This window comes from Haliotis cracherodii, unplaced genomic scaffold (genome assembly GCF_022045235.1).
Source record: "Haliotis cracherodii isolate W230 unplaced genomic scaffold, xgHalCrac1.p SCAF_6, whole genome shotgun sequence".
NCBI classification, from domain to species: Eukaryota; Metazoa; Mollusca; class Gastropoda; order Lepetellida; family Haliotidae; genus Haliotis; species Haliotis cracherodii.
In genome coordinates, this window is record NW_027266319.1 from 43,633,067 (window position 1) to 43,660,604 (window position 27,538).

Consider the following 27,538-nt stretch of genomic DNA (forward strand, 5'->3'; position numbering starts at 1 on the left):
TTCATGTAGAGTACAACGTGGAATACTTACTATCCACGAAAAATACTTTTTCTCTAAAGGTGATCAACTGACATGCCTTTATATGTGTTTCTGAAGGATGCCATTGGTGGGGCTGGATACACTCACCTTTTCTCGAACACTTGGTATCATCACTATTGGATAGTGATTCAAAAACACATGCTCATGATATGGTCGGAATTGTACAATCAAGATTTCTTATGACTATGGTAATGGTTTTGTCGCATTTGTTTTGTTTTGAAAATATCGTTACCACCTATTCGTTTCTTTTTCAGGAGAGCATATTTCGATGATCAGATTTCACATTCCTCCCCTTGTAGTTGGTACAACCAAAACCAAGTCTTAAGTCATATGGTACACCCAAGTGTCAACGAATGTTGATATATTTTATATCAAAAGACACGAGGGTGAGATTATATTTATCATCCAACATCATCCTTCCAACCTTTTCAGTTTGTAGACAGTAATAAGCAGTGTCTGAAGTGTAAAAAGTACTGCTAACAGCATCAGTAGCAATCATAAGTGATGTAAATGATTGTGACGTCATTGGTTACAGTGGACTACAAAGCATTGTGATGCAATTTCATTGCAGCGATATCTACAATGTAGATATCGCTTGATCACACAAGCGATATCTCCTGTGGGAACCAGATTTGGATGATAAATTACGGTTCTATCATATGATACATAGACATTACATATTCTCCTCCGAAGCTAATTCTTTGTTTGTTTGTGGTTTAACGCCACACTCACCAATATGCCAGCTATATGATGTAAGTAAGTCTTGTGAAGTCTGTAAGTAATCGAGTGAGGACCATGCAATCCAGTGATTGACATTATGAGCATCGATCCATGCAATTGGGATACGATGACATGCATCAACCAAGTCAGCGAGCCTGACCACCCGATCCCGTGAGTCGCCTCTCACGACAAGCATAGACGCCTGTTACGGCAAGCATGGATTGCTGAAGACCTATTCCACCCCGGCTCTTCACGGGTCCATAGATACATAGATAGATAGAGGTAGATATGTGTATGTAGATAAAATATTATTAGGGCTCCCTGCCATCTTGGCAAGAGCCCTCTTGTTATTGTTCGATTTATTATTATTATTATTATTATTATTATTCTTCTTTATTATTATTATTATTCCGCCGATTTTTGTTCCAATCCGAACTGCAAAACTACTGCTCAGAATCTCTTGAAATTTTGCACAAAGATAGCTTAGCTACTGAAGTTATATCCACAAAAATCTCAAGACTCTAGACTCAAAGACTAAGGGCAGATAACTCAAAACAACTTTAAAAATCGCAATTTCAACAGCTAATAACTCCGCCACGAAAGCTCTAAAGACTTCCAAAATTCTTGAACAGATGCGGAATCAGATGGCCAACAAATTCTCTACACATCCAATGTAGCGAAATTGCCTCGTTTGGCCTCCAGATCGGATTAAGTGTTTTTGCACTGTTTTTTAGCAGATTTCTCAGTACTTGACTCCCAAAATCTCCTCAGCTCAAACTACCAGCTCAAAAGCTTCCAAACTCTCCAGACTTTGGCTCCAAGTACCATACTAACAACTTCAAAGAAAACATGTATTTATGTCTAATGTGATATATTTTCCTGATAGCCCTTGTCCTGGCGATTCCAGTACACTAAACGGTTTGACTGTAGCTCAATGGACAACGAAACTACAGAGTGTTAAAAATGGGACTCTTTGGCCCCAGTCCATCAACTTGCCAAATAGCACAACTCTAGACACCTGTTACTCGGGAACTACTGGTCCGATTTCGGCTAAATTTCGTGTGTATTGGTAGAGTATTGTAGTCATGCAGCATATAAGAGAGAAATGATACATAATTCATGTATAACAACATTATAGCACATATCCTTCCGCATGTCTGAATGCTTTTATATATCAACAGGAGAAAATGCATTAATGGTAACAAATTAGTTTAATTAAGAACTCAGTTTCAATGGTTTTTAGTACTCTGTATAACCAAAGTGCAATTTTCCAAAAGTACTTCTATGAATAGAACAGGATCCGCTTCTACAATTCTAACCAGCGGGAGCCCGACATCGCTGCTTGCATCTATATTTATTATTATTATTATTAGGGCTCTATGCCTGAAAGGCAAGAGATCTATTGTAATCGTTCGATTTATTATTATTATTCTTTATTATTATTATTATTATTAGGGCTCTATGCCTGAAAGGCAAGAGACCTATTGTAATCGTTCGATTTATTATTATTATTATTATTATTAGGGCTCTATGCCTGAAAGGCAAGAGACCTATTGTAATCGTTCGATTTATTATTATTATTATTATTCTTTATTAGGGCTCTATGCCTGAAAGGCAAGAGACCTATTGTAATCGTTCGATTTATTATTATTATTATTATTATTATTCTTTATTATTATTATTCCGGCGTTTTTTGTTCCAATCATAACTCAAGAACTACAACTCGGAATCTCTTCAAAATTGGCAACAAGATTCCCTATGTCCTGAAGCAGATACCACAAAAATCCCAAGGCCGTAGGCCCAAAGACCAAGGGCAGATAACCCCAAAACAAGATTTTTTTAAACATTTATGTTGGCCTATTGCTCACAAACTGCTTGTCCGATTACTTTCAAAATTGGCATGTGTCTGCTGCTTTAGGTGCCTGCCATTTTTTGTTCTTTGACTTTGGCCATTGGTCACGTGGTTTGGCAGCCATATTGAATTCAAGGTTTTCCCAGTGTTTTGGGGGTACATGTCTTCAAAAGCATGGAACTCTGAATCCGCTTAATCAAATGCTTCCAAACTTTCTGAGAATTGTCTCCATACACAACAAATCAATATTTTAATAGCTGTCTTTGGCCATCTTTGATAGTTGCGGCCAAATTTGATTTTGATTTTCATCACCGACATTTTACTTTAAAGATCATATCTTGTAAGGTTCTTTAAAGAAACTATTGAAAGTTTGCATGAAGTTAGTTTCACATATGTACTTCATTTTGTGTTCTTGGTTGCATGCTAAAAGTAACACTGCTTGGTGGTAATATGTGATTATTTATTTCAAAAATACTAAGAATGAAGCCTCGTAAAATCTAGGTAGGATTATTTCCCTTTGACTGTAGACTACTCTTGAAGATGAGGGTTAGAATTGGTCTTCAACAGCCCATGCTTGTCTTGATAGGCGATTATCAGGATTGGGTGGTCAGGCTCCCTGACTTGCTAATTTATTTCCCAATTGCCAAATGCTTACTTTTGACGGCTGGGCCACCCGTGCCCCCCGACACCCCCAGAACAGGCCAATTTCTTGCGGCCATGTCCAACCTGCCTGCAGTTACTATGTTTTACGACGTTGGTACAAACAAACCATTTGAGGATTCGAACATGGTCTAGGTCTCAAATGGATTTAGAACACTCTGATTCACTCTAGCACGCTCAATTTCGGAGCGGTGACGTCCTGCAAACGGTGACTATCTTTTGACTGAGTTGGTACAAGCAAACCCTTTGTGGATTCGAACATGAGGATTCGAGGTCGTAGATAGGTTTAGAACAGCCTTTGACACCCGGCACATGCGAATGTCATAGCGGCAATGTCCGCAACCGCTGCCTACATTTGACGGAGTTGGTACAAGCAAACCAGTTTAGGATTTAAACATGGTCGAAGTCGGAAATGGGTTTAGAAGATAAAGGGTATACCCCAGAGCCATCAATTTCGTAGCGGCGATGTCCCGCAAGCGCTGCTTAAATTAGACGCGATGGTACAAGCAAACCATATACGGATTCAAACATGGTCGAGGTCGGAAATGAGTTAAGTAGCCCTCTGACACTCCGGCACACGCCAATTTCGTAGCGGCAATGTTCTGCAAGCGGCGTCTGTCTTTTGACGGCGTTGGTACAAGCAAACCATTTGAGGATTCGAACATGTTCGATGTAGGAAATTGGTTAAAACACTATGGGACACCCAGGCACATGTCAATTTCGTTGTGGTGATGTCTTGCAAGCGTTTCCTTACTTTTGACGGCGTCGGTACAACCAAACCAATTGGGGATTCGAACATGGTCAAAGTCAAACGTGAGTTAAAAGCTCACTGGGACACATTTGGTGATGTCTCGCAAGCGGTTCCTTGCATTTGACGGCGTTGGTACAAGCAAACCATTTGCAGATTCGAACATGGACGGCGTTTGAAATGGGTGTAGAACATCCCGGGACGTTCTGGGGCACGTCAATGTCGTAGAGGCTATGTCTTGCAAGCGTTTCCTTACTTTGGATGGCATCGGTACAACCAAACCAATTGGGGATTCGAACATGGACGAGGTTGGAAACAGGTTCAGCACTTTATCTAAACAATGCGACAGAAACCCGGGGTCCTGGCGAAGTCAGAACACTAATTCGTTTGACTGTAGCTCAATGGACAAGGGAGCTATGCTTCCGGACTATTTGACCCCCTGCCACCCTGCCTGTCACCCTGCCCCAAGCTGCCGTACAACAGACCTCTGAATAGCAGACCTTTGAACACTTGTAACTCGGAAACTACTGGTCCGATTTCGACCAAATTTTGTGTGTGTATGTAGAGTGGGATCGTCTAGATAATTATTGTAATCATATTGTCCTATTGTAATCTTTAGATTTATTATTAGGGCTCTATGCCCTGGGACACCCTTGTACACGTCAATTACGGAGCGGCGTCTTTATTTGACGGCATTGGTATAAAGAATCCATTTGAGGATTCGAATATGAACAAGGACTGGAATGGGTAGAGAACTACCAAGAAAGCTCTGGCTCCCGCCAATTTTGTCAAAACAGACTAATGACATTTGACGTAATAAATTACACTATAGCACACTCATGTGCAATGCATTTATAAATTGGATTCAAATTGACTGGAACTAAATGATTTATTGGTATGACTGGCGGCCGGGTAGCCTAGCGGTTAAAGGGTAGAGAACTACCAAGAAAGCTCTGGCTCCCGCCAATTTTGTCAAAACAGACTAATGACATTTGACGTAATAAATTACACTATAGCACACTCATGTGCAATGCATTTATAAAGTGGATTCAAATTGACTGGAACTAAATGATTTATTGGTATGACTGGCGGTCGGGTAGCCTAGCGGTTAAAGCGTTCGCTCGTCACGCCGAAAACCTGGGTTAGATTCCTGACATGGGTACAATGCGTGAAGCCCATTTCTGGTGTCCCCCGCTGTGATATTGCTGGAATATTGCTAAAAGTGGCGTAAAACCATACTCACTCACTCACTCACTATTGGCATGAGATGTATTTTGCCCCGTTGCTCTGAAATCGCTACTCCGATTATTTTCACACTCTGCATGTGCCTGCTGTTTTAGATGCTTGACATCTTTTGTTCTTTAACTTTGGCCATTGGCCACGTGGTTTGGCAGCCATTTTGGATTCAGGGTTTTCACAGTGTGTTTTGGGTACACAGGTCTTCAAAAGCATACGACTTTGAATCCACCACATGAAATGCTACCAAACTTTCTGAGATTTGTCTCCGGACATAACATATCAAACATTGATATATTTGATGGGATAGTTATTAGTTGCGGCCATAGTTGATTTTGATGTTCATACCCTCCGTGTACCATCAACTCATCAAAGGCCCCAATCAGCCATAATCCCGTTGTTTATATTACTGGCTTCATCCTTTGTTTCTGTCACTGACTTCACCGACGATTGTCATCAATACCCTTGTGTGTACATAACAGGCTCCTATACTCCAGTATAACAATATCTACTCTACTGCATAAACATTGCCTACTACTTGTATAGATACTTGTCAACCACACTCGGTATATCACGTACTTGATAACGGTGATAGAACCTAAACCGAAACGTCACTCTTAATTGTAATAAAGAAGTTGTTCATCCATAAATTCTTATCCTCACTTAGTACTCCAACTTCTAAATGCCTATCAAAGAAGAAGTCAGTGAAATATCAAATTATAAATTACATTATACAATACTGTTATGCACTGTATTATAAAGCGGAATCGAGTAGGCTGAAACCGAATGACTCGGTAATTCTCGAAATCATAGAGCCCGACATCGCTGCCCGCAGCTATATTTTTTTTTATTATTATTACTACTACTACTACTACTACTACTACTACTACTACTACTACTACTACTACTACTACTACTACTACTGGAGTTTGGTGTAGATGTGGCATGTTCATTACCATTGATAACAAAAGTGGCCTGTTACGGAAAGCATGGATTGCTGAAGACCTATTCTACCCCGGCTCTTCACGGGTCCATAGAACATAGATAGATAGAGGTAGATATGTGCATGTAGATAAAATATTATTATTATTATTATTACTTTGGAGTTTGTTGTAGATGTGGCGTGTTCATTAACAGTGGTAACAAAAGTGGTTGAGATATTAAGGACATACCGTAGAGCAATAAGTGAAAGGAGAACTGTAAAGCTATGCCTTCAGTACATAAAAATGATTGAAATCCTCAGAACGTTCATAAAGGCTTGATAGAATGAATGATTGGTTACTTCATCTGAAAACGCTTTAAAACATGCTGCTATAATTTGCAGCGTCATATCATAGTCTGTATCTAAAGTCAGTGTATGTTTATCTTAGGAACTTGTAGAATCTGAAAGCAGGGAATCCAGAGGTTTATTGCCTTTGTATCCAAGGGCATCATGTTCTGAGACAGAGTGGTTGCATTTGGGCTGGCCTTTCAACTGTTTTAGTCATTGGACAAATGTTGATGAGAAGCCTGAACACTGCTACTGGTCTGACAATCCCAGAGGTTCAGAGGCTAACCTGGTCATCTTGTTCAGAAATGAATGAAGCAATGCAGTAACTTACAGCACAACGAGAGCAGCAATGATAGACGACAGAGAGATCGGAAAAACAAAGAAGTCATAAATGAATAGTCATGCGACTGAAACCCATTTGGTATTGGACTGTTGGAGTTGTATCTGGTGAGCCTAATGATGATGATGCAAAACAGGCTGGAACTAGGTACACATCCCCCTCCTCTGTTTAAATAACTACATTTGCTTAGAGAAGCTTACAAGCGTCTTTTAGCAGATTGTATGAAGCAAAAGGCCAAATCTGATGGCAAAGTACCAGTAGCTTGAGAAATAAACTGGCATAGAAAGGTCATAGTCTACTTTGATGGGTATGATGTTGGCCCAAGCAAAGGCGTTGGAAGTGAAGTTGCAGCAAAGACATTATCCTGAGAGGGATGAAAAAAATACATCCCTAGCAAGCACGAAAAACACTCAAAAGTTAATCTGCTTGTTGAGTGACAAACTTAGAGGATCTGGTATTGACACCATCCATGCATCTTTCGAAGAACCTTAGCTGGAGATGATACTCACTTAGTAGTCTTACTCTGCTGCCATGTACAGATGGAATCAGTTGAAATCTATTTTTTGCCAAGGTCAACTCCAACATCAAAGAAAATATCCATGAAACAAAAGAAACATTGTGAGAGTAGTCGGTTTTGCGTGCTACCCTTGGACGTGATACTACTTCAAAGGTTAATGAAATCTGAAAAGGTGTTGCACTGAAAATGCACCATAAATGTGAGGAATTAAGAAAGGCTACATTTGTATTCGACCAACATCCAACATATGTCACAAGGACGAGATTGAACATGCTGGGGAAGAAGCTTTACTTCGTCTCTTCAAAGATGAAATCAGACAAGGACTTGACAATTTGAGAGTCCAGAAATTCACTGAAAAGATGGCAAAGACCTCTACATTTGTGGATCCGTAAATTCTACCCCAAAATCTGCAGCAGCTACATATCACAGCTACAGGGTTTACTTGCAACTACAAGAATGGAAGGGATGGAACGTAGATGATAACTGCTTCTAGCCTCTGACTAGACAAAGTACCTGTTCCAGAATCATTAATGAAGGTTGTCAGATGTGCATGTAAGAAGGGATGCACAAATTCAATTTGCAGTTGCAAAAAAGTGGAGCTGATGTATAGCATAGTGTGTAGTACATGTAAGGGTGTCAGCTGTGAAACTTCCGCACCACCAAACATGGTTGCTGATTATTATGATAGACAATATTCATGGAAATAAGCACTGTTAATGAACTTTGTACTTACACCTCATTGTCTATTAGATACTTGGTCAATTACAACACTGTCGTACTATACACCTAGAAATTAATCAAGCAATCCTTAATATATGTACAAGAAAAAGGATCATTTGTGTCAAGCCAAGGCTTTGGTGGAGGAATAAATATCGTGTGTAAGACTCTTGAAAACATAGAGAATGATACAAATGTTCAATATTTAAATTGGGAAGTTCAATGATCAGGTATGAACGGCCATTACTGTCCAAAACAATTCATTGTTGTCTTTAAAAATCAGTAGTGAGTGTAACAGCATTGTGTCTGGATGGCAGCTTGTACCTTCCTCCCAATCCCCCAGTGAATCTTCTGATATGATCAAGAGGTAATTGCTGCCACTCCCGATAAAATGCAACCTCGAAAGCTACCACGTTCTGTACTGGTGGATCCATTGCTTGCAGCTGACGTCCAAGAATGTCCCAAACATGTTCGAATAAATTCAAATCTGGAGTCATATCGAGCCAAGGTAAAGTGTCCATAGTATGTCCTTCCAGACATGTAGTCACAGCACGAGAAGGATGAGCTGTAGCATTGTCCACAGGTCGAGTGGCAAGTGCATGGTTTTCAAAATGTGTCTCAACAGGATTGAGGACGGTCTGGATGTAACGTTCGTTGTTGAGATTGCCTCTTACTGTTACCATGTCCAGTTTAAAGTCATGAGATATTGCTACCCACACCATGACGGAGCCTCCACCATACGGGACTGTTGGTACAATGTGCCTACGGGTATGCTTTGTGTTTCTGTGTCTCCAAACTCGCATTCGCCCATCTGTGACGTGCAGCAAGAATCGGCTTTCATTAGACCAGTGGGTCCGTTGTCATGTTCTCAGATTCCAATGACGTTGAGCCATGCACCTAGCCAATCGAGGTCTCTGAATATGAGCTGTTAACAAGATATGTCTATTGGCCCTTCGTGACTTTAACTAAAATTATTTTAGCCTGTTGCGAACACTTCTGGTGGACAGATGCCTGTTGGGAATCCATTGTTCTTTCCATTGAGCTTTACTCGTACTGAAGGGTTGTCGCCTCACAAGACGTGCTAGAGCCCTGTATTCTCGTAAAATTGTCTTTCGGGGTGGCCCTGGTTGTGGATGGACTTTACGTGTCTGTCTGTGTTTTGTTACGAGTCTGCTGATGACAGTATGGTCATAGCCAATGGCTCTGAATGACATACGCTTTGCGCTTAGACAGAAACCAGTCGCAAAAATGGCCACAAGAGGGGCACGAGTCGCTATTCGGCTTGTCCATAACCAGTGGTTATTACGAGTTATGTCCCATCTATGTCTCTCCTATTGACCAACCAGATTCCATCTTTCATAAAACTTGCATTTACTTCAAACATAATGGTCGATAGCCAAGTTCTGTATTGTAATTAAACGGGTCCCACCTCGTGCAAGTTGATTAACAACATGAAAAGATTTGGAAAACTATCCGTCGACGCCCACTTGGTAGTACACATGTTTTGCAAATCCTGCAATCGACAGAATTTTCTGCACAACAGTCGGCATGTTATTCACGAACCGTATGTCGATTTCAATACGCGACTTTCATTCGACTATGGAAGTTTATATCTCCGCTATTCCAGCCTGGATCGGCAAGGGTTGAAACTTAAGACTTTTACAGACAGTTAACTGCTTTGCCCAGGGAAGATGTTTTTTATCCCCAATAAGACATTTCTAAAATCAAAGACGTACATACATTAACATACAAATATATTCCTAGAAAATTCGTATTTTCAACTTTTTACCAAAAAAATAGGACTTAACATCATATAACAAGGACATATTTTGTTACTTCTGTACCAAAGTATAGGCAATGTAAAATCACACAAATCTTTTATGTACCAATTTCTTTTGGGTATTTTCACATAGCTGTGTGACTTATTTCTGGGCCACGGAATTCCTGCTGAATGATTTTAAGCTTCTTCTATCTGGTGGGAAGTAAATTTTTTTACTAATTCACTATGTGAATACTTGTTTCATGTTAGATACATCTTGAAATATCTTTAAATTATTGAGAAATATTTTGCTGGCTAGATCTGACTAATAATTTCCCCACTGGTCTGAAACATCTGAGATGTGGATCCACTTTCACGTTTATAGTGACATTTGGGGATAAGATATTTAGACAAGAAGTTGGTATCCCCATGGGCACCAATCGTGCTCCCCTTCTTGATATGTTTCTTTATGCACATGAGTCGGAATTTCCGCTCGTATTTACAAAATCCAAACAAGGCAACCTGGCCAAGGAGTTTAACTTAAGCTTCAGGTACATCGATGATCTGATATGTTCAATAACGATCCAATAGCCAATTCCCTTTCACTGATTTACCCAGTGAAACAACCTCGTCTGTTTCATATTAAGATATGTGCCTTAATACTAGGTTTTTGGGTGAAACAAAATCTCTACAAGACTGTATGACTTCAACCTTCCTGTAGTCACTTATTCCCTTACGCCGAGCAATGTTCCAGAAGCTCCATCCGTGTTTTCGCAATTGACTTACCTTTGCATGTGTTAGTGATGGGTGCCGCCGGTGGAGCAGGTTACGTTCTCTTGGAGAACATCTCGTATCATAGCTATTTGATAGAGATTCATAAACACATTCTCGTAATATAACCGAGATCGTACCATCGACTCTGCTCTTAGCAGGGATTTCTTACACATATAAAAATGGTTTTGTTGCTTTTGCCTTTTTCTTGTTCAGGCACTTGCATATCGCGGCGCGTCAGCTTGATATGGGAGGGAAGCCTGATAGTTATGCAGGTTTTAGACGTTAACACTGCATGGGCATAGTGCTGACAAACAGAGAAACATGAGCAGGGTGATTGCAACCCACGATCATAGGTTTCCGGCGCACCTAGGGGACGCAGCGACGCCCTATTCGCCTGGCCACACTCCTGGAATTAAGATGGATGGTTGGATGTAAATTGTTTGCAACTGTGTTTTGAAAACGAAACTAACACAACCCCCCAAAAAACCAAGCATAGAATACGTACAAGTCACAATCACATAACTTCATAAATGTATTTTCCTATTTTGTGTTTTCGCTATGATTGAGAAGCAAATGGTTTTGATGAGGAGCATTGACATTCAATATGCATAATCTGATCTTCCTTCATCTGTATATGACTATGAGAGTCCACTGGATCAAAAGATATAATCAATTTAATGCATGGACATGTTAAGATACCGTATGAATGAGTAATAGTGCTGATTTGTCTCAAAACAAGTCATAATTTATGTATTATGCAACAGACAAAGTATATGTAGAATAAAGACAATTTCCTGATTTTTCCGACGACGCAATAGTTTACTTACAAATTGCTTCCAGCATGCATTTTACTTGTTATCAGTAAACAGATAACGCCTTTTTAGGCATGTGATTTTGTTTCGATATTTGCGAATAATGAATGAAATGCAATGTACCCCCTGACAGGCAGAATTGGGTGTTTATTCCACATAAACATTATTTAGATACCAACGCACCATTGAAAGGGGTGTACCTGCTGTCCAATCAGTATGATTTTCGTCCAATAGAATTGTTATTGTCTTTGCATATGGCTTGTTATTACGGCCATCTCTAACTAACTAAATAAACTTCAAGCATTATGATTTTTGGTTCATAACTTCCCAACAATTGTTAGGAAACTTCCTTTCCTGTCCAAAGTTGTGTGATGTATGCTTTAACGCATGTTTTTTTGGCTTTTTGTCGTTTTTGGACCCTGGTTGGGTCTTCCATCTCCGCTGACACCACACTTCCTATGCAGATGCCATTTTGTGTATATGATTGTATTATGACATGCATTCATGACACAATTTTCAGTACCTGTTTCTTGTACAATTTCTTGAAAAAAAATTCTCACCTCTCGGTTATATACCTGATAACTACTGTAAATCTTGAAATTAACGCTAGCGTGAATTAAATGCGAAAAATGCGAGTGGTCTTGCTCGCATTAACTACTGCACACTTTAAAATGCCAACTTTAATACTATTATACACACAAACAACTATACATTCTACATCATGGTTTATTGAGCAGCAGTTGAAACAAGTATACATAACAATGTCATTCAAAGATGAGGAATACATACTATGGGCAACCTGTGAGTTATCACTGCTGGGGTCAAGAGTTCTAATCTCCCCCCCCCCCCATCAAAATTGATAGAACTTGATAGAGAAAACTGTTTTCATCCACTTTTGAATGACACTGGCCATACTACAGGTACGTAATAAGCTTAGAATGTTTAAATTGTTTAAAAATACACTGAATGTTTCATTTTATGTTCGTCATATTCTGGATATATCACAACGAAGCACTTTAGCTAAACTTCGCAGTGGAACTTTACCCTTAGAATTAGAAAGAGACCGTTATGCACGCCAAAAAACTCCTATTTCTGAACGCATCAGTAAATTATGTAATGGCCACACTGTTGAAGATGAAGTTCACTTTTTGGTAACATGTGATTGTTATAGTCATCTAAGGCTTAATCTTTGGCAGAAAGTATCCCTTATTAACCCGTCGTTTAATACCATGTCTCCTGCAGATCAAACCGTATTCTTAATGCAGTACGACGATCTGATTAAACTATACTTGCTGCATTAGTCTTCGCAATGTTTCAGAGAAGAAAATATAATATAAAACAATAAATTAGGTTGTTTTGATAATTCCTATCATCTATCGAGTTGTTTTGCTGTGTTTGTATGGTTGTTGTATGGAGATGCTGCGAGTTGTGATGAGTCACTGGCCCGTAAGATTGTGCTTTATGCTTGTTTCGTATTGTTTTCTTTAATTGTATGTGTATGTGTGTTGTTTAGTTGGGAGTGGGTATATGTGACAGTGGATTGTTACTTTGTTAGTGTCTTTGTACGTGGTTGATGCTTCTTTTTGTGGAAGCGGGAAAGGATGTGGATGCGAGTGATGACTTGGTTGATAATGCAGATAAGGGAGTTAGTATGGATGCGGGAGTGGGTACAGGTGAGGGTATGTTTGAGAAATAGGGTGTGCGTGAGGGTAATGCCGATTGATAGTGCTAGTGCTATAATAGCTAGAGATATCATGCCGCAGTTTAACATGAATACCCCACTCAGACACAGTATACTCTGACTCCGAGCCGACCAGTCCTTGCTTTAGCCCCTTTATGCCGAGCGCCAGACAGGGTACCAACTTTTAACGTCTTTTGGTATGACGCGGCCGGGGTTCGAACTCCGACCTTCCGCTCTTCGGGCGGACGCTCTACCACTAGACCACGGAGGCGGCCCGGTGTGGGTGAGGGTGCGGATGTGATTGAGCAGTTGTCAGTTCAATTAAATTTCTTTATTTACAACCTTTCGCGAACTATGACCTACCTAGGAATTGCCCAACAGGAAGTCGACGTTAGCCACTTAGAAAGCAGCTTTCTTAGCTTTGGGTACCAGTTTCAAAGTTGCGACTTCCATTCCAGACTATGCTTTTGGAAGTATTTTGAATAAGTGATACAGTCCGTAACAGTTGTTTTGTGTTAAACTTTAGAGGTTGCATGATTAGAAAAAATATTCCGCCAACAATGTAACATAACAATATGAATATTTATTTTATGGGTTTTTTATTACGTGTTTGAATCCTTATCTATCGGGTAGTTGTCCGATTTTCGATCACGAACGTTGATACTACTAAATTTCGTTTATCCGACATACTCGTTAATCCGACAAAACCATCTATGTCGGATTAACGGGACTTGACTGTAATAACATACATATATACAAAAATACAATGTGATCAAATAGCAACAGTGGTTTACTTTAGTACAGAGAGTGTTATTTTTACATATTTAGATAGTTTTTTAAGATTGTAAGTTATCATATTTGATTTGAATTAATGTTTTTTTCTTTGCTGGTCAAATATTCGCCTCTAGGGGGGTAATGGAACTCGTCGGTTATGGCTGGGGAGGTCAATGAGGGGTTTTATTTTCTTGCCTTGTCATTTTATATGTACAGCGGGTGACACTATATTAAAATCTTCTCTTTCTCCTTGGTCGACACGACCCAACGCGCATCGAGAGGATTCATCACACTTATCCACTGATCTACAGCCTTTGTCTTGTCGTCAACACCTTCTCCCCGCATACCAATTAGTGAACGGTGCCTGGTTCAATTATTGTATTGCCTTTGAAGTTCCTTAATGCCAGTCAACAGAGTAAACATGCAAACTGTGTGTGAAAATCACATTTACTGACGAACTTCAATTTACGTACGTTGTATGAGATCTTCGCATTTCGCGTACCGCTTCGGATAGCCGATGTACTGAACTGCATGCATATACCCTGATGGGCGATTATACAATTTGATGTGGGTACATATACAAAGAAACTATACAAATATTGAAGTTCTTCAAGCTCACACATTATAAGGGCCACTAAATAACTAGTTAGGGTGAAGGGTGGGGATCTGTCGGTGTTAAACTACTAATGCACTGGTCTCGCGAAGATTCGCTGTAAAAGGCGACTATGCTTGTCGTTAATGGTGACTAACGGGATCGAGGGGTCAGCCTCCCTCACTTGGTTGATGGACGTCACCGTATCCCAAATGTGTAGATCAGTGCACATGATGTCAATAACTATATTGTCTGGTTTAGACTCGTTTATTTCAAGACAGACGTCAGACGCTTGAATATTGCTGACCGCTGTAAACCTCGCTTACTCACTTCAGTAACATACCATATCTTATCTGACAGTATTTATATACCCTCAGGTGCATAGCGGCGAGCGTCCATACAAGTGTGTATATTGCAACAAAGCTTTCACAGCCTCAAGTATACTAAGAACACACATCAGGCAGCACTCTGGCGAGAAACCCTTCAAGGTGAGTAATATCTGAATGATGCCTGTCGCTCAGCTGCAAAAGTGTTTTACTATTACAGAATTTTGTATTTTTTTATTACAAATATGATAAGTAAACATGTGTCGAGGGATCAGATCAGTTCTTACATATCTTCCAGGTCTGGTGAACCAGCATATCAACGACGTATCTGGGTCAATGAAGTTGTTTGAGGTGAAATATCCCAGTACTGACGTCTGTGTTTAATTGCCTAGGTGTAGCCTGTTATACAACAAGTGAAAATGTTCATGTGCATCCCATTGTGGATTTAAAGTCCACACTGACAAGCAATAGATGAAGCTATGGAGGGAGGATTAAACTGTTCTTTGGTGCTTGTTATTTTTTAAATCGGACAGTTCCACACCGTGCAAGTAACTATATGACCCAAAGTGACACGTGAGCTGATGTCCGTAAACTGGTAGGTTTGGTAATATTTTCTTCAAAAATTGGACGGAATTCGGGTACAAGTTATGCTTGTAACTTTTGAGATCCTCTCGAAACTGATTTTAATAAATTACAAAAGTGTTGTAGTTGTGAAAGAGAGAAACATGCAAGAGAGTACAAGACGAAAGAAGCTAATTGATTAAACAACATACTCCATGTATACTCAAATCTTTTGATGTTGCATATATTATGTTAAAGCTTTAAATGATGTCAGCTATATATCTTCACTGCAAGATAACAGTAATTATCAATGGTAATGTTGCTATTGTTGGCATGTCATGTTTACAGACATAGGCGATGGCTGAGATAGACAGGTAGACAATGAATAGGCTAAACAAAGGGCCAAGGCACTGTAGCTCACCTGGGTATGTAGTCAACCGTTTAAAATGTCAACAGAGAGATCCACCTAAAACATGTTGCTTTCAAAGTTGCTATTCAAACATTTTCTGTCAACATTGTTCCCGACGAGTACGCTGAGTTCCTAATACTTAAGAAAAAAATATTCAAGTGTGAAATAGTATTCAAAATATTTAAAACTAACCAGCTGTTTGTCATACTGTAAAATAACTGTCCAGTGGGAAAAGGGCAATTGCTCTTGTGCAACTTCCTGTTCGCCATGGTGGTACAGCATTATCTGTTTATCAAGTTGAGCGGCACTGTTGAGGGGCAGGATGCTGCGAATATTCCAATCAACTGACAATAATATTGTGAATTTTGTAGGACACAAACCTGGAGTACATGTTACCGTAAACCCCATTACGTTAGGTGAGGGGTAGAGTTAGGTTCAGTGCCACTTTTAGCAGTATTTCAGCTACATATGTTATCACGTGTGTCTGCATGATGTGGGAGTAAAGATTAGAATAAATAGATCGTTTACCACTTTGTTAATAAATCTACTAGTATAGTGGTAACAGGGGCATAGTGTTAACTGGTCAGGAATTAACCTGGGATTCGAACCCACGACCAGTAGATTCTGACAACTTTGGCACTGCGAAATACGGCGCCGTTGAATTCATAAATGTATTAACTCAACCTTTTTATTTCCTTAACTTACCAATTCCGAATGTATGCTTTGTTTGAGGCGTCATGCCGTTTGACCAAACAGTTACAGGTGTGCTAAGGTTGTAGCCGTGACGTTCACTAACATGGTTCACTGGGCATGGATGAATTTAGCAAGGGTAAAACGAGTTGCTCCTTCACCACGTCACGGGTTAATCCATCTCATTTACACATGAAGTCTCCTCTTTGTACAAACATTGAAGTCTTTTCTATTTACACACATAAAGTCTCCTCTATTTACACACATTTAAGTCTCCTCTATTTACACTAATTTAAGTCTCCTCTATTTACACACATTTAAGTCTCCTCTATTTACACTAATTTAAGTCTCCTCTATTTACACACATTTAAGTCTCCTCTATTTACAGACAGACAGACAGACAAATGTATTCGGTACTTCAGGCCATCGGCCCATAATACAATGGAAATATACTGTATATATATTTGCATGCTGAGGAGATTTAATAATGATTTACCGTTCCACACTGTGTTTCCGTTCGATCTTCATGACTTTGGAGAGAAATTTACCTAAGCCTTTTATAATTTGTTCGTTTTCAGCTGACATAAGTCATATAAAATTCTCAATAGAGGGAGGGGTAACGAGACACGTGGGAAATGAGTTTCTTCTTGCTCTAGAATACTGGTCACAAATCATAAGAACATGGAATTCATCTTCAACATGGTTATGTCCCTTTGAAGAACAGAAAGTGCAGACACGTTCATTATATGGGATGTTGTTGTGACGCCCCAGTTCAACAGCAAGTCTGAAATTATTACACCGTAACATGGCTCTAAGTCTACGTTGGTAAGAAGACATATCACAAGTAATATATGATTCCACATTTAGTATTGACTTGAAATGTGAGTAGTAATTGCATTTCGTTGATGATGTCGGGGAAAAGTGCCAATATTGAGTGAGGCAGTCGTAAAATCTTCGTTTAAAATCTGTCATAAAATGTTGAATATTACCAATGTCTTGGCTTAGCCAAACAAAACCAAATCCAAACTGGAATAAAATCATTCTAATATTTGATGCCCATGTAATTTTACCATTATCATCAAGAGATTTTAGTATATAATAAGCTTGGATGGGTAGCCTGAGTTGTTCCATCTGAATTAGTCTGCACCAGTACTTGACTGCTCTTGACATGTAGTTATACTGTAGGGGGATCCTACCACAGTCTCCTAGAACCATGTTGTTGTTGGTGAACTTATTTACTTTCAAAAAGGATTTGCAGAATCTGTTATGGACACTCTCAATAATGTTACAGTAGCTGGTTCCCCAGATCTCTGATCCATAACATAGGATTGGTGAAATCATAGCATCAAAAATATTAAAAAGATCATGGTGATTAATGTATCCAAATTGTTTTTGATAACTATATATTGATAGAAGTGCTTTCCTTGCCTGGGCTGCTAGACATGCTTGGGCCTTGGTCCAAGATAACTTTGGTGAGACAATAATTCCTAAATATCTGTACATGTTGACAGCTTCTATCTGTTGACCATTCAAAAACCACTTTTCATAACTGCGAAGAGGACCTCCATTCCGAAATACTATTATTTTAGTCTTATTCAGGTTGACTTTCATGCCAGTATCATACAGAATTTCTCCAGAGCCTTTATTTTCTTTTGAAGCTGTAGAGCTGTATCAGAGACGGTTGACACATCATCAGCAAATAACAGAGCAAATACATCAGGGATATGAGTAGATATAAACACACCTCTACCACCTTCTTCCTCCAACATTGAAACTAACAGATTAATAAATATGATGAAGATCTGAGGCCTTAAGATACACCCCTGACGGGTACCCATGGTACACTAGAAGTATGGCGATAGTCCACAGTCAGTTCTCACTCATGCAAATAGTGTTGAATACATCTGAATAATGAACTTGAGAAATTTACCTTTAACTCTCAGTTGAAGGAGTCTGTTAAATAACATTTTGTGGTTCACACTATCAAAAGCTTTTGAAAAGTCTATAAAAAGAACATAAAACCTTCCATTTCTCTTTGATAAATATTTGTAGACCATAGCTTGTAGGGTAAATATCTGGTCAATAGTGGAATAATTTTTTCTGAAGCCAGATTGAAATTCAGATATAATATTGTTGTTTTCACACCAATGTTGAAGTCTGTTGTTAACTACTGTTGTAAGAACTTTACACAATGAATTTATCAAGGAAATGCCTCTGTAATTATTTGGATCTGAGAAGCTGCCTGATTTGTGTAGGGGATAAATAATACTCTTGCCCCAGCTACTAGGAAATATACAACTGTTGTTAAGTTTATTGAATAGTTTTGTTAATAATGGTGAGATATAGTTCTTAGTTGCTTTAAAGAATTCGTTAACTATGACATCTGGGCCAGGAGATTTGCTTGTTTTGAGCAATTTCAAACTCCCATTAATTTCCTCTTGTGTAAAAGGGTCATTTAATTCACATAAATAGTCACTGTCATCTTCATCTGTGTATTCCCATATTGGGTCACTGTAATCATAGCTACAGTCAGAATTACAGTTCAACAGGTTATTAAAATGTTCAAACCACTGATCTACTGTTATGTTGGAAGGATTCTTATGATTTACTCTGCAGGATTTTAACTTTTTCCAAAAAGATTTTGAATCATGTCTGGATGCACTGAGAATTTCCCTCTGTTTATGGCAATAATCTTCCTTTTTCAAATAAAATGTTTCTTTAAATTTCCTTTTACATTCTACATATATAGCAATACCCTGTCCATATTTCCTGTGGAGCCTTAGAGCTGCATATTTCTTTTGTTTTAATACTTTCAGCTGATCATCACATCAAGGTGGCTGTGGTGATATGTCAGTTTACTTACTACCTTTGTACACTTTTTAAAACTTTTCTGCAGCACTATGGTAAAGGTCTGTTAAAGTATCTACACTGTCTTCGACATTTTCTTCAATCTGATTGTATATACTGTCACAATATGTTAAAAAGAGACCTTGGGAATTCACTATAAATGATTTATTGTTATATGGGCACCATGTATACTTGGTCCATCTTTCTTGCTGAGCTGAATCTTAATGGGTTTCATTACCAATATGACTTTTATTAAAAACATTGGGGTTGCTGTTGGATTCCTTAGAGTAATTAAGTGGAAAGTCAATAGTACAGTAAAGAGGGAAGTGATTAGATTCATCTCACTCATGAACACCAAAGGAGCTAAAATGTGGAAATAAATCTGTACTTGCCAGAAAATAGTCCACCACACTGGCACCATTGTGAGTGATACAAGTAAAGTTCCCATCCATGTCATCAAATAGCTGTCCGTTTAGTACATGGACATCATGTGTGCAACATAATTCTGCTAGTTTGACACCATAACTGTTGTATCGAGTGTTATCCTTTGTTTTACGGGGAATATCGAACCCATCAGTTGGATAGTCATCACTGTTCTCATGAATGAAGTTGAGATCATCAGCTGGGATATAATCCAGAAATGTACACATCCTTGCATTGAAATCTCCAGCAAGTAGTAGGTAATGATTGTTATAGCTATTTATGATTGTCTCAATATATCCCTCAAGATGACTTATGGGATCAATGTTAGCCTCATTAAAAACAGGGGAGTTTTCAGGCGAGATATAAACAAATATTAAAACTGAATCTTTTTGTAATCCAGTAGTATAGGTAATGGGGGTTCTGGCTCACTTCCACTGGAGCCGGATTCATATACCTATACTGCTACTACAGGTAGCATTTTTTATGTGTAAATGACTATGCGATTCAACGATAGTCATGAGATTCAGCTAAATTGACTCTAGCTCACCACCACCTGGAGTCTATGATATAAATTTTTATAGGTAATGATGGTTCTGGCTCACTTCCACTGGAGCCGGATTTATATACCTATACTGCTACTACAGAGGGAATTTTTTATGCCAAAATGATGATGCGATTCAACAATAGTCATGAGTCGTATTAAAAAAAATAAAAAATTAATTAATAATGAATAAAATTTACTATAGCCCACAAGGATATTGGAAAGGTATAGGAGCAATACAAAAATTAGCCACCGCGGCTAAGGTATCTAAAGATATAGCCAAGGATTGGTTAAAGAAACAAGCGTTGTGGCAAATATATTTACCGGCACCGCGTTATAAACCGAGGAAGAAGTTTGATATTTTTACAACGAATGAAGTTCATCAGGCTGACATCTTGTTTCTTCCTCACGATAAGGTAAAACGCAAAACGTATAAATACGCTTTAACAGTAGTGGATGTGGCTAGTCGATACAAAGATGCTGAGCCATTAACCTCGAAAGATTCAACAGAAGTAGCTAATGCACTGAGTCGCATATATAAACGCTGACCGCTAAAATGGCCTAAGCTATTTCAAGTAGATCCCGGTCGCGAGTTTATGGGATCAGTAACTAAACTGTTAACAAAGCACGATGTCAAAATCGTCCGTGGTGAAAGAGAGGCCCACCGTAGTCAAGCTATCGTTGAAAGATTTAACAGGACATTAGCGGAACGTTTGTTTGGCTATCAGTATGGGATCGAAATGAAATCTGAGCGATTGAGATCAACCGAATGGGTGACACGGTTATCAGCCGTTGTATCCACGCTGAATAATGAAGTAACGAGATTAATAGGGAAGAAACCATCCGATGCTATTAAAATGAAATCCGTGACTTCCGAATCTTCATCACCGAGGAGAGGCAAAGAACGAAAACTTCCGGATAGAGTAAGGGTAAGATATTTATACCAGCCCGGTGAACTCAAAGGAGGCCTACGTCGCGCAACCGATCCCATATGGTCCCTTAAGACGTATAACATTAGTAGATTGGTTACGAAAGAAGGAGAGCCTATTCTTTATTATCTTCAAGATGGACCGGGTAGGGCATTTGTACGAGAAGAGTTGTTCATAGTTCCCGACGGTACGGTATTACCACCATAACCATAAGCATAGGTAGTTACACCATCATTATCAATCCATCTCTTTGTATCTAAGGGGGATAATGATGTCTTGTTCATTCTTAATCCATATATCCTATGATCGTAACTTCTTAAAGAGTTCATCTCGTGTTTGAATGTGCTACCGTTGAATAATGATTCTTTATACTGTTCGTGTTTGATATGCTTTTTTACAACATACTTCTTAACACCCTTGGCTTTTCTTATCTCTCCATTATCGAACTTTTTTATAGAATACATCTTAGGTCTTAATCCGACATACTCCGCTATAGGAGTCCCAGCACATTCATCCTTCATCTTACCTAATACCTTTTTATTTACTACGCTGTGCAGTGGATTATCGTTTGGGTAATCGCTCGTGTCGTACATATCTATTTTTTCTGCCATATCTTTATACACATCCTCGGTTTGTATTTCCATCAACAAAGAATCTGTGTCGGTATATAACACCTCGCATCTATCGCCGTATTGCTTCTTAAGTTCGTTGTAAAAAAAGTCATACATTAAGTGTTTTGACAAGTCGAGAATACTCATACCGACGTACACCGGTCTGTTGAATTTTATATTACTTTTCTGTATATGCAACGCGGCTAAGTCGTTATCAAATATCTTGCTTCTGTTAAAAGCCGGACTGGCTATAAGTTTCCTGAGACTTTCTTCCTCATTAGATCTGACTAATTTAACATCAACACGCTTCCTTAGATTCTCCATAGTTTTACCAAATACCGAGTTATTCATGAGCTTATATAGATTCTTTTCGAAATCGCTGGTGGCTATCTTTCTTAAATCTTTCTTATATAGGGCTCCATCCAAGGGCTTTGATCAAACTTTAGAACTCTGTGTATTTTCTTAAGTTTCATACCTAACGATACATATAACTGGAGATTTCTGTAGTGAACTATATATTTTGTCTTATCCATCAAATTTGGTACGAGTGCTTCTAGGTTAGCTAACCTACTATTACCCATCAAGGAGTGTTGATATTCCGACATCCAATCTTTATTAACCATTAATCTTTCGGGAGTTAGCGGATAACTGTTATGGTCTTTATGTAAGGAATTTGGATATTCCAAGTCAACTTCTAGTATGTACCCTTTATTCTCATCATTATTATTCACACTGATATCATCGACCCACTCAAAACCACCCATGGGTAAAGGTTGACTCATAGCCCATCCGTACAAATTGTTATCGTCGAGATATAATATATGCGTGTCGGGTTTACTCGGATCGTATCCTTCCACTAATTTATTTTTAGCCTTAGAATACCTTTTCGCTGCCATCGATATACCCCCTCTTAATCCTTTCTCAATAAACAAGTGCATATCGTAATCTGTGAGTAGTTTTAGTTCTACGCCGGTCTTCTTCAACAATGCATCCCACGATAGTCCGGGACTGGAATAGTACCATGCCGGGTCCAAGCCGTATTGTTTTAAACACGTCTTTCTAAATATCTCGAATATATCGGCGAGTAACAGTACATCGGTTTTTAAGTACAGATCGTGATAATCACCTAAATTCTTACAACCTAATTTATCCCAGACCGTCAGAGCGTGTTCATAATCGGCATCTGTTATTCTAGATTCTGTTAAGTTACTATAGAATGATTCGAGGGGTGGTAATTCAGTTTCTTCGAATCTAGACCAATCATCCATATATTCGTGAGGATATACACCTTTTCTCAGCAACAAATGACGAGTTATCTTATCGGTATATTGATTTGTTATCGCGAAGTCATCGGGATTGTTCGCATTAGCTAAATTGTCCAGGGAAGATAACAGAAACTGTACGGAGTCTATGAATCTAAGCCCATTACTTTGCTTTATTCTAGATTTCCCATCCTTGTCCCTATAATGTATAGGTTTAGTCAACGAGAACGATATGTATTTTTCCATATTGTTAGGAATGCACGTTAAACCGCCGTCGGTCTTTGAGATAGCTTGCACAATGAGATGTGAATCGTATCCTCTAAGGTTATGAAACACAACGGGGATGGGTATTGTTTGAGAATTCATTTTTAGTTTCAAGTTACACTCGTTATGAGCGGCTCCCCGATAATTACCCGTGACGTGACAATGATCTCTTACGGAATCCCCATCCAGGGGTTTATTACAAACGTGACAACTCGTTGACTTCTTGTGGGCCCTCCAATCATCCCTCGTCATACGCATGGGTTTCTTACACGATAATTTTTCCCTGATTATTCTCTCTTCATTTTGTAGATATTCTAGGAACTTTCCCGCTGCATCGGGACCTCTGTAAATCACGGGAGTGTTTGTTTTCCCATCATACCTTACAACTATATATCCAAACCCACAAGGAATATGTTCTTCAGTTTTGTACGTAAAACTACTACCTTGATTATTATCTTGGTTGGTATTTTCTATGGGTTTGATAAGCGCTTCGAAGTCGGCGTAAATTACGTACGGTACTGGCATTTGATTACAATAATGTTCAAATTTTAATATATTTTTCCCCTCTTTAGGCATATCGATCCTGATAGCGGTCTGTCCAACACCTCTACAGTCTTCTTTATGCGCTTCTAATAGATCTTGTCTGCTGTACCCATGCAGGCATCTTTCGCAGAAATATTTCTTTTCCTTATGTTTTGTTTGATCATATAGCACCCTGTTTAAACTCTTTATCCACGTATAATGATATTTTCCATCTTTTTCGATCAAAAATGAATTGATTCTGGGGATATGTTCCAGAGCGGAGCTTATCCTGTGTACAACAATTCCTTTAGAATGTCCAAAAACATTTATAGCTAAATTATTTTGCTTTTCCACGTTATCAATTTGTGATATTGGTGTAGGTTCATCTATACCATCGAAGTTGAGTCCATCGTTTTGGGGATAGCTAGAAGGTCTATCCGGATGTTTGTCTACGGGGAACAATGCAGATCTTATCATCATTCTTAAACAGTCATCGGATTTATTTTTTACGTTAATTATGGCTTTTTTCTTCTGATTCTATCCACACCCCAACCCGAACCTCTATTAGTCCAGCGTTCTAAAGTTTCCTGTATCCTCTGAATTGATGTATCTAATGATGCGTTTATAGTATCGGATTCGGTTATAACTTCTTGATTGCTACGGAAATATGGTTCGGTATATTCGACGCTATCGTCTGTGTTACTTTTACTCAATGACATTTTAATCGTCAGCTGGTATTTTATACTATGTAAATCATCTAACTCCTCGTTAATTTTACTCGATATGATGGGCTTAATATCGTTAACATCCATGTTGGAATTAATATCCATCTTCCAACCTCTTAGATATTTACCAACGCCGGCGGATATGGGTACAAATATTAATTCTTGTTGTTGTTGAATAACATCATCATCATCATTATTATCTAGTAAAGCGATCAATTCAGCTCTTCTCATTCGAGAATAACCTCTCAGCCCACTGTTTCTCGCTCGAGCTTTGAGTTCTCTAACAGTCTGGGGTTTGATTGTATTCCAAACCTAGTAAGGTAATCAATTCAGCTTTTCTCATACGAGAATATCCACGTAGACCACGTTGCTTTGCCATAGTGGTTGAATGGTATATGCAAAATGAGACAAATGTCTAATTGGTTGTTTTCATATATCTAAATACGTATTCTCCCCAACCTATTCCTCTCATTGATGTACTCTCTCTTCCTAGCATAAATAATCTGATTCCTGACCCTATCAGCACCGTGTTTCTTACATAAACAATAACGACCTTTGACCCCTATCCCGCATTCAGAACACGTATAGTTTATGTGTCCACGGTTGATGTAATAATTGTGTATACCGCAGTAAATATCAACACAGCGTCGATTACATAGAGTCGTCTTCCCCATGAGTGTAAACTTGCAGTTATTCATGGTTATACATCTATCATATCATTTGTCTAAATGCAAATCACAGCTACACTGGTGAGATATTGATTTATAGATCATGGTTTATGCATAGCCACAGCTGTCACTGCGTAGCTATTGTATAGCTGAAAATCAATACAGCAGTCAATCCCATAATTACAAATGTGACCTCGCGGTTCTTTTGTTCCTCTGACGGTGTATAAAACTGACTCATTGTTGGTCTCGGTATTGGGTCGAGTTTATTCGGTAGTATTCGTGCATGGCAGATTCGACATCCTTAAACGTTTGAATTGAATGTCCTTCCTTAATCAGTTTTTCATGAATAAAGTCTAATCTCTTCATTCTCTGCTGTGTAGATTGTAACTGAGCTGCTTGGTATTGTTCTAAAGCTTCGTTATGTCGTTTAAGCTCCTCTTCAACTTCTTTAGCGTTTGATTCCCTCATACTGGAAAATAAATAATTACTCCCAAAAAAAGCTAGAGCATTAACAACAGCTCCACCGACCATCATCGCAATTGTTGCCATAGTATATGAATATAAAATATTCAAATGTTTAATTACTTCATTATGTCTTCCGGGATAAGTCCTTGTTTGATGAGCATATCCTTCGTTGCCATAGCCAATCCAATATCCATAACCATCATACCTATATCAAATCCATTAAAATCTAGCTTGGGAGGTGTGGCTTTAGTAATCATTTTAGCCATATGGGCATAGCCAATGGCCAAGCCGGTGACCACCGCTGAATGATACGTCGCGTTTACCAACATTTTACCGTCTGTAACTGGAGTAGTCATGCTTCTTATAGCAATATATGAGGGCTAACCTCTAATTGAACTTGTTGTTGCATTGGGGGTGACGTTTTCTCTTCTCCGGTCTTATAAAAGAACCATACAGCGGCTATACCTGCAACTCCTACTAGTGCCCATGTTTTAATCGGATTAATATTTGAATGATTTATTAATTTTGCTTTGCGCGCCAGCCCTCCCTTTCTTCCTGCAGCTATTTTTGGGGGGTTCTTAGTAACTCTGGGTTGTTTTTGTGTATTCACATGTGGTGCATCCTCATTCACATGTGGTGGTTCCTCATTCACTTGCTGTTCCTCGTTCACTTGTGGTTGCGTGTTCACAATCTGTTGTGGTGTCACCTGTTGAGTCTCCATTATTTATTTGAACTTCGTTCTTTATATTATTAAGTGGGCACGTATGTTTAAATTGACAATACCTAGCCGTTATTAAAGCTGTGGTGAGTGGAGCTAAAAACATTCCGAATCTATGATAAAACTCACAGCTCACTGCGCTTATAGCGTGTTCGATGAATGGGTCTTTCTCTAGAGATTCGCATAAATACATGCGATGTTCTGCCACGATAGGGAGAAACGTACTAGCTACAACTGTGTATAGTTGTAATATAGACGACCCTATCGTTTTAGTCATGGTAGCTCCCAGTCTAGACTCGTAACGCGCATACAGTTTTTTAATCTCTTCGTCGGTCATGTTATCAATTTTTTCGATAGTATAATTTTCCCCAAAATATTGGGAACATTTTCCACCGGCTACCAAAGCCGTGAGTCTTTCTCTATGTTTATCTAAAGATTTATCTACATTTTGATGTGTATGTTGATCTGCATCAGATTGAGCATTTGTTCGATGAGTTCGTCGCATTCCATAATGTAATACCTAAGGAGATATTTAAGTCTAACATAATATAATATGACATATCCAATACATCCCGTAATAATGAACTGTTGCGAAAGATTGAGGATTTCGAACCACATTTTATGTAATATTAACCGCTAATGTTCAATTTGCTACATTTTGCTATAATTTGCTATAATTGTGCCACAATTTGCTATAATTTTACTATATTTTTGCTATAATTTTGCTATAATTTTGCTACATTTTGCTAAGCAATTGCATAAGCAGCTGGTTGATCGGTTTTTAATACGAGTTTACAGTGCTTCGTTGCCGCTAACACTTTTCTGACTTTATCTCGTTCACCCTTGGTATAAATGACGTCATTTTCGCGTAAACATTCCTCGAATGAATCTCGGTCTTTGCAATGAAACAGTGCTACCCATTTGGTCTGCTCTCTGAGATCTTTCAGGACAGAGTTGTATTTATGAGTAAGTACCCAAACGCTATGTTGAGTATGCTGACCGGAGAATGCTAAATACGAAAGCATATCTTTCTTTTTGGTTAGTTCTTTACTCGCGCTGCAGTCGTCTATTACGAAAAGGGTTGAT

General features: G+C 38.8%; 1 protein-coding gene across 1 annotated transcript in view; it reads left to right on the forward strand.

The window, feature by feature from the left end:
* Window positions 1-27,538, forward strand: part of LOC139445313 (PR domain zinc finger protein 14-like) — an 89,309-nt gene that overhangs the window by 53,541 nt on the left and 8,230 nt on the right. Inside the window, exon 8 of the mRNA XM_071226436.1 lies at window positions 14,869-14,979. Within this exon, the coding sequence (XP_071082537.1) occupies window positions 14,869-14,979 (111 nt within the window). The remainder of the gene's footprint in view (window positions 1-14,868; window positions 14,980-27,538) is intronic.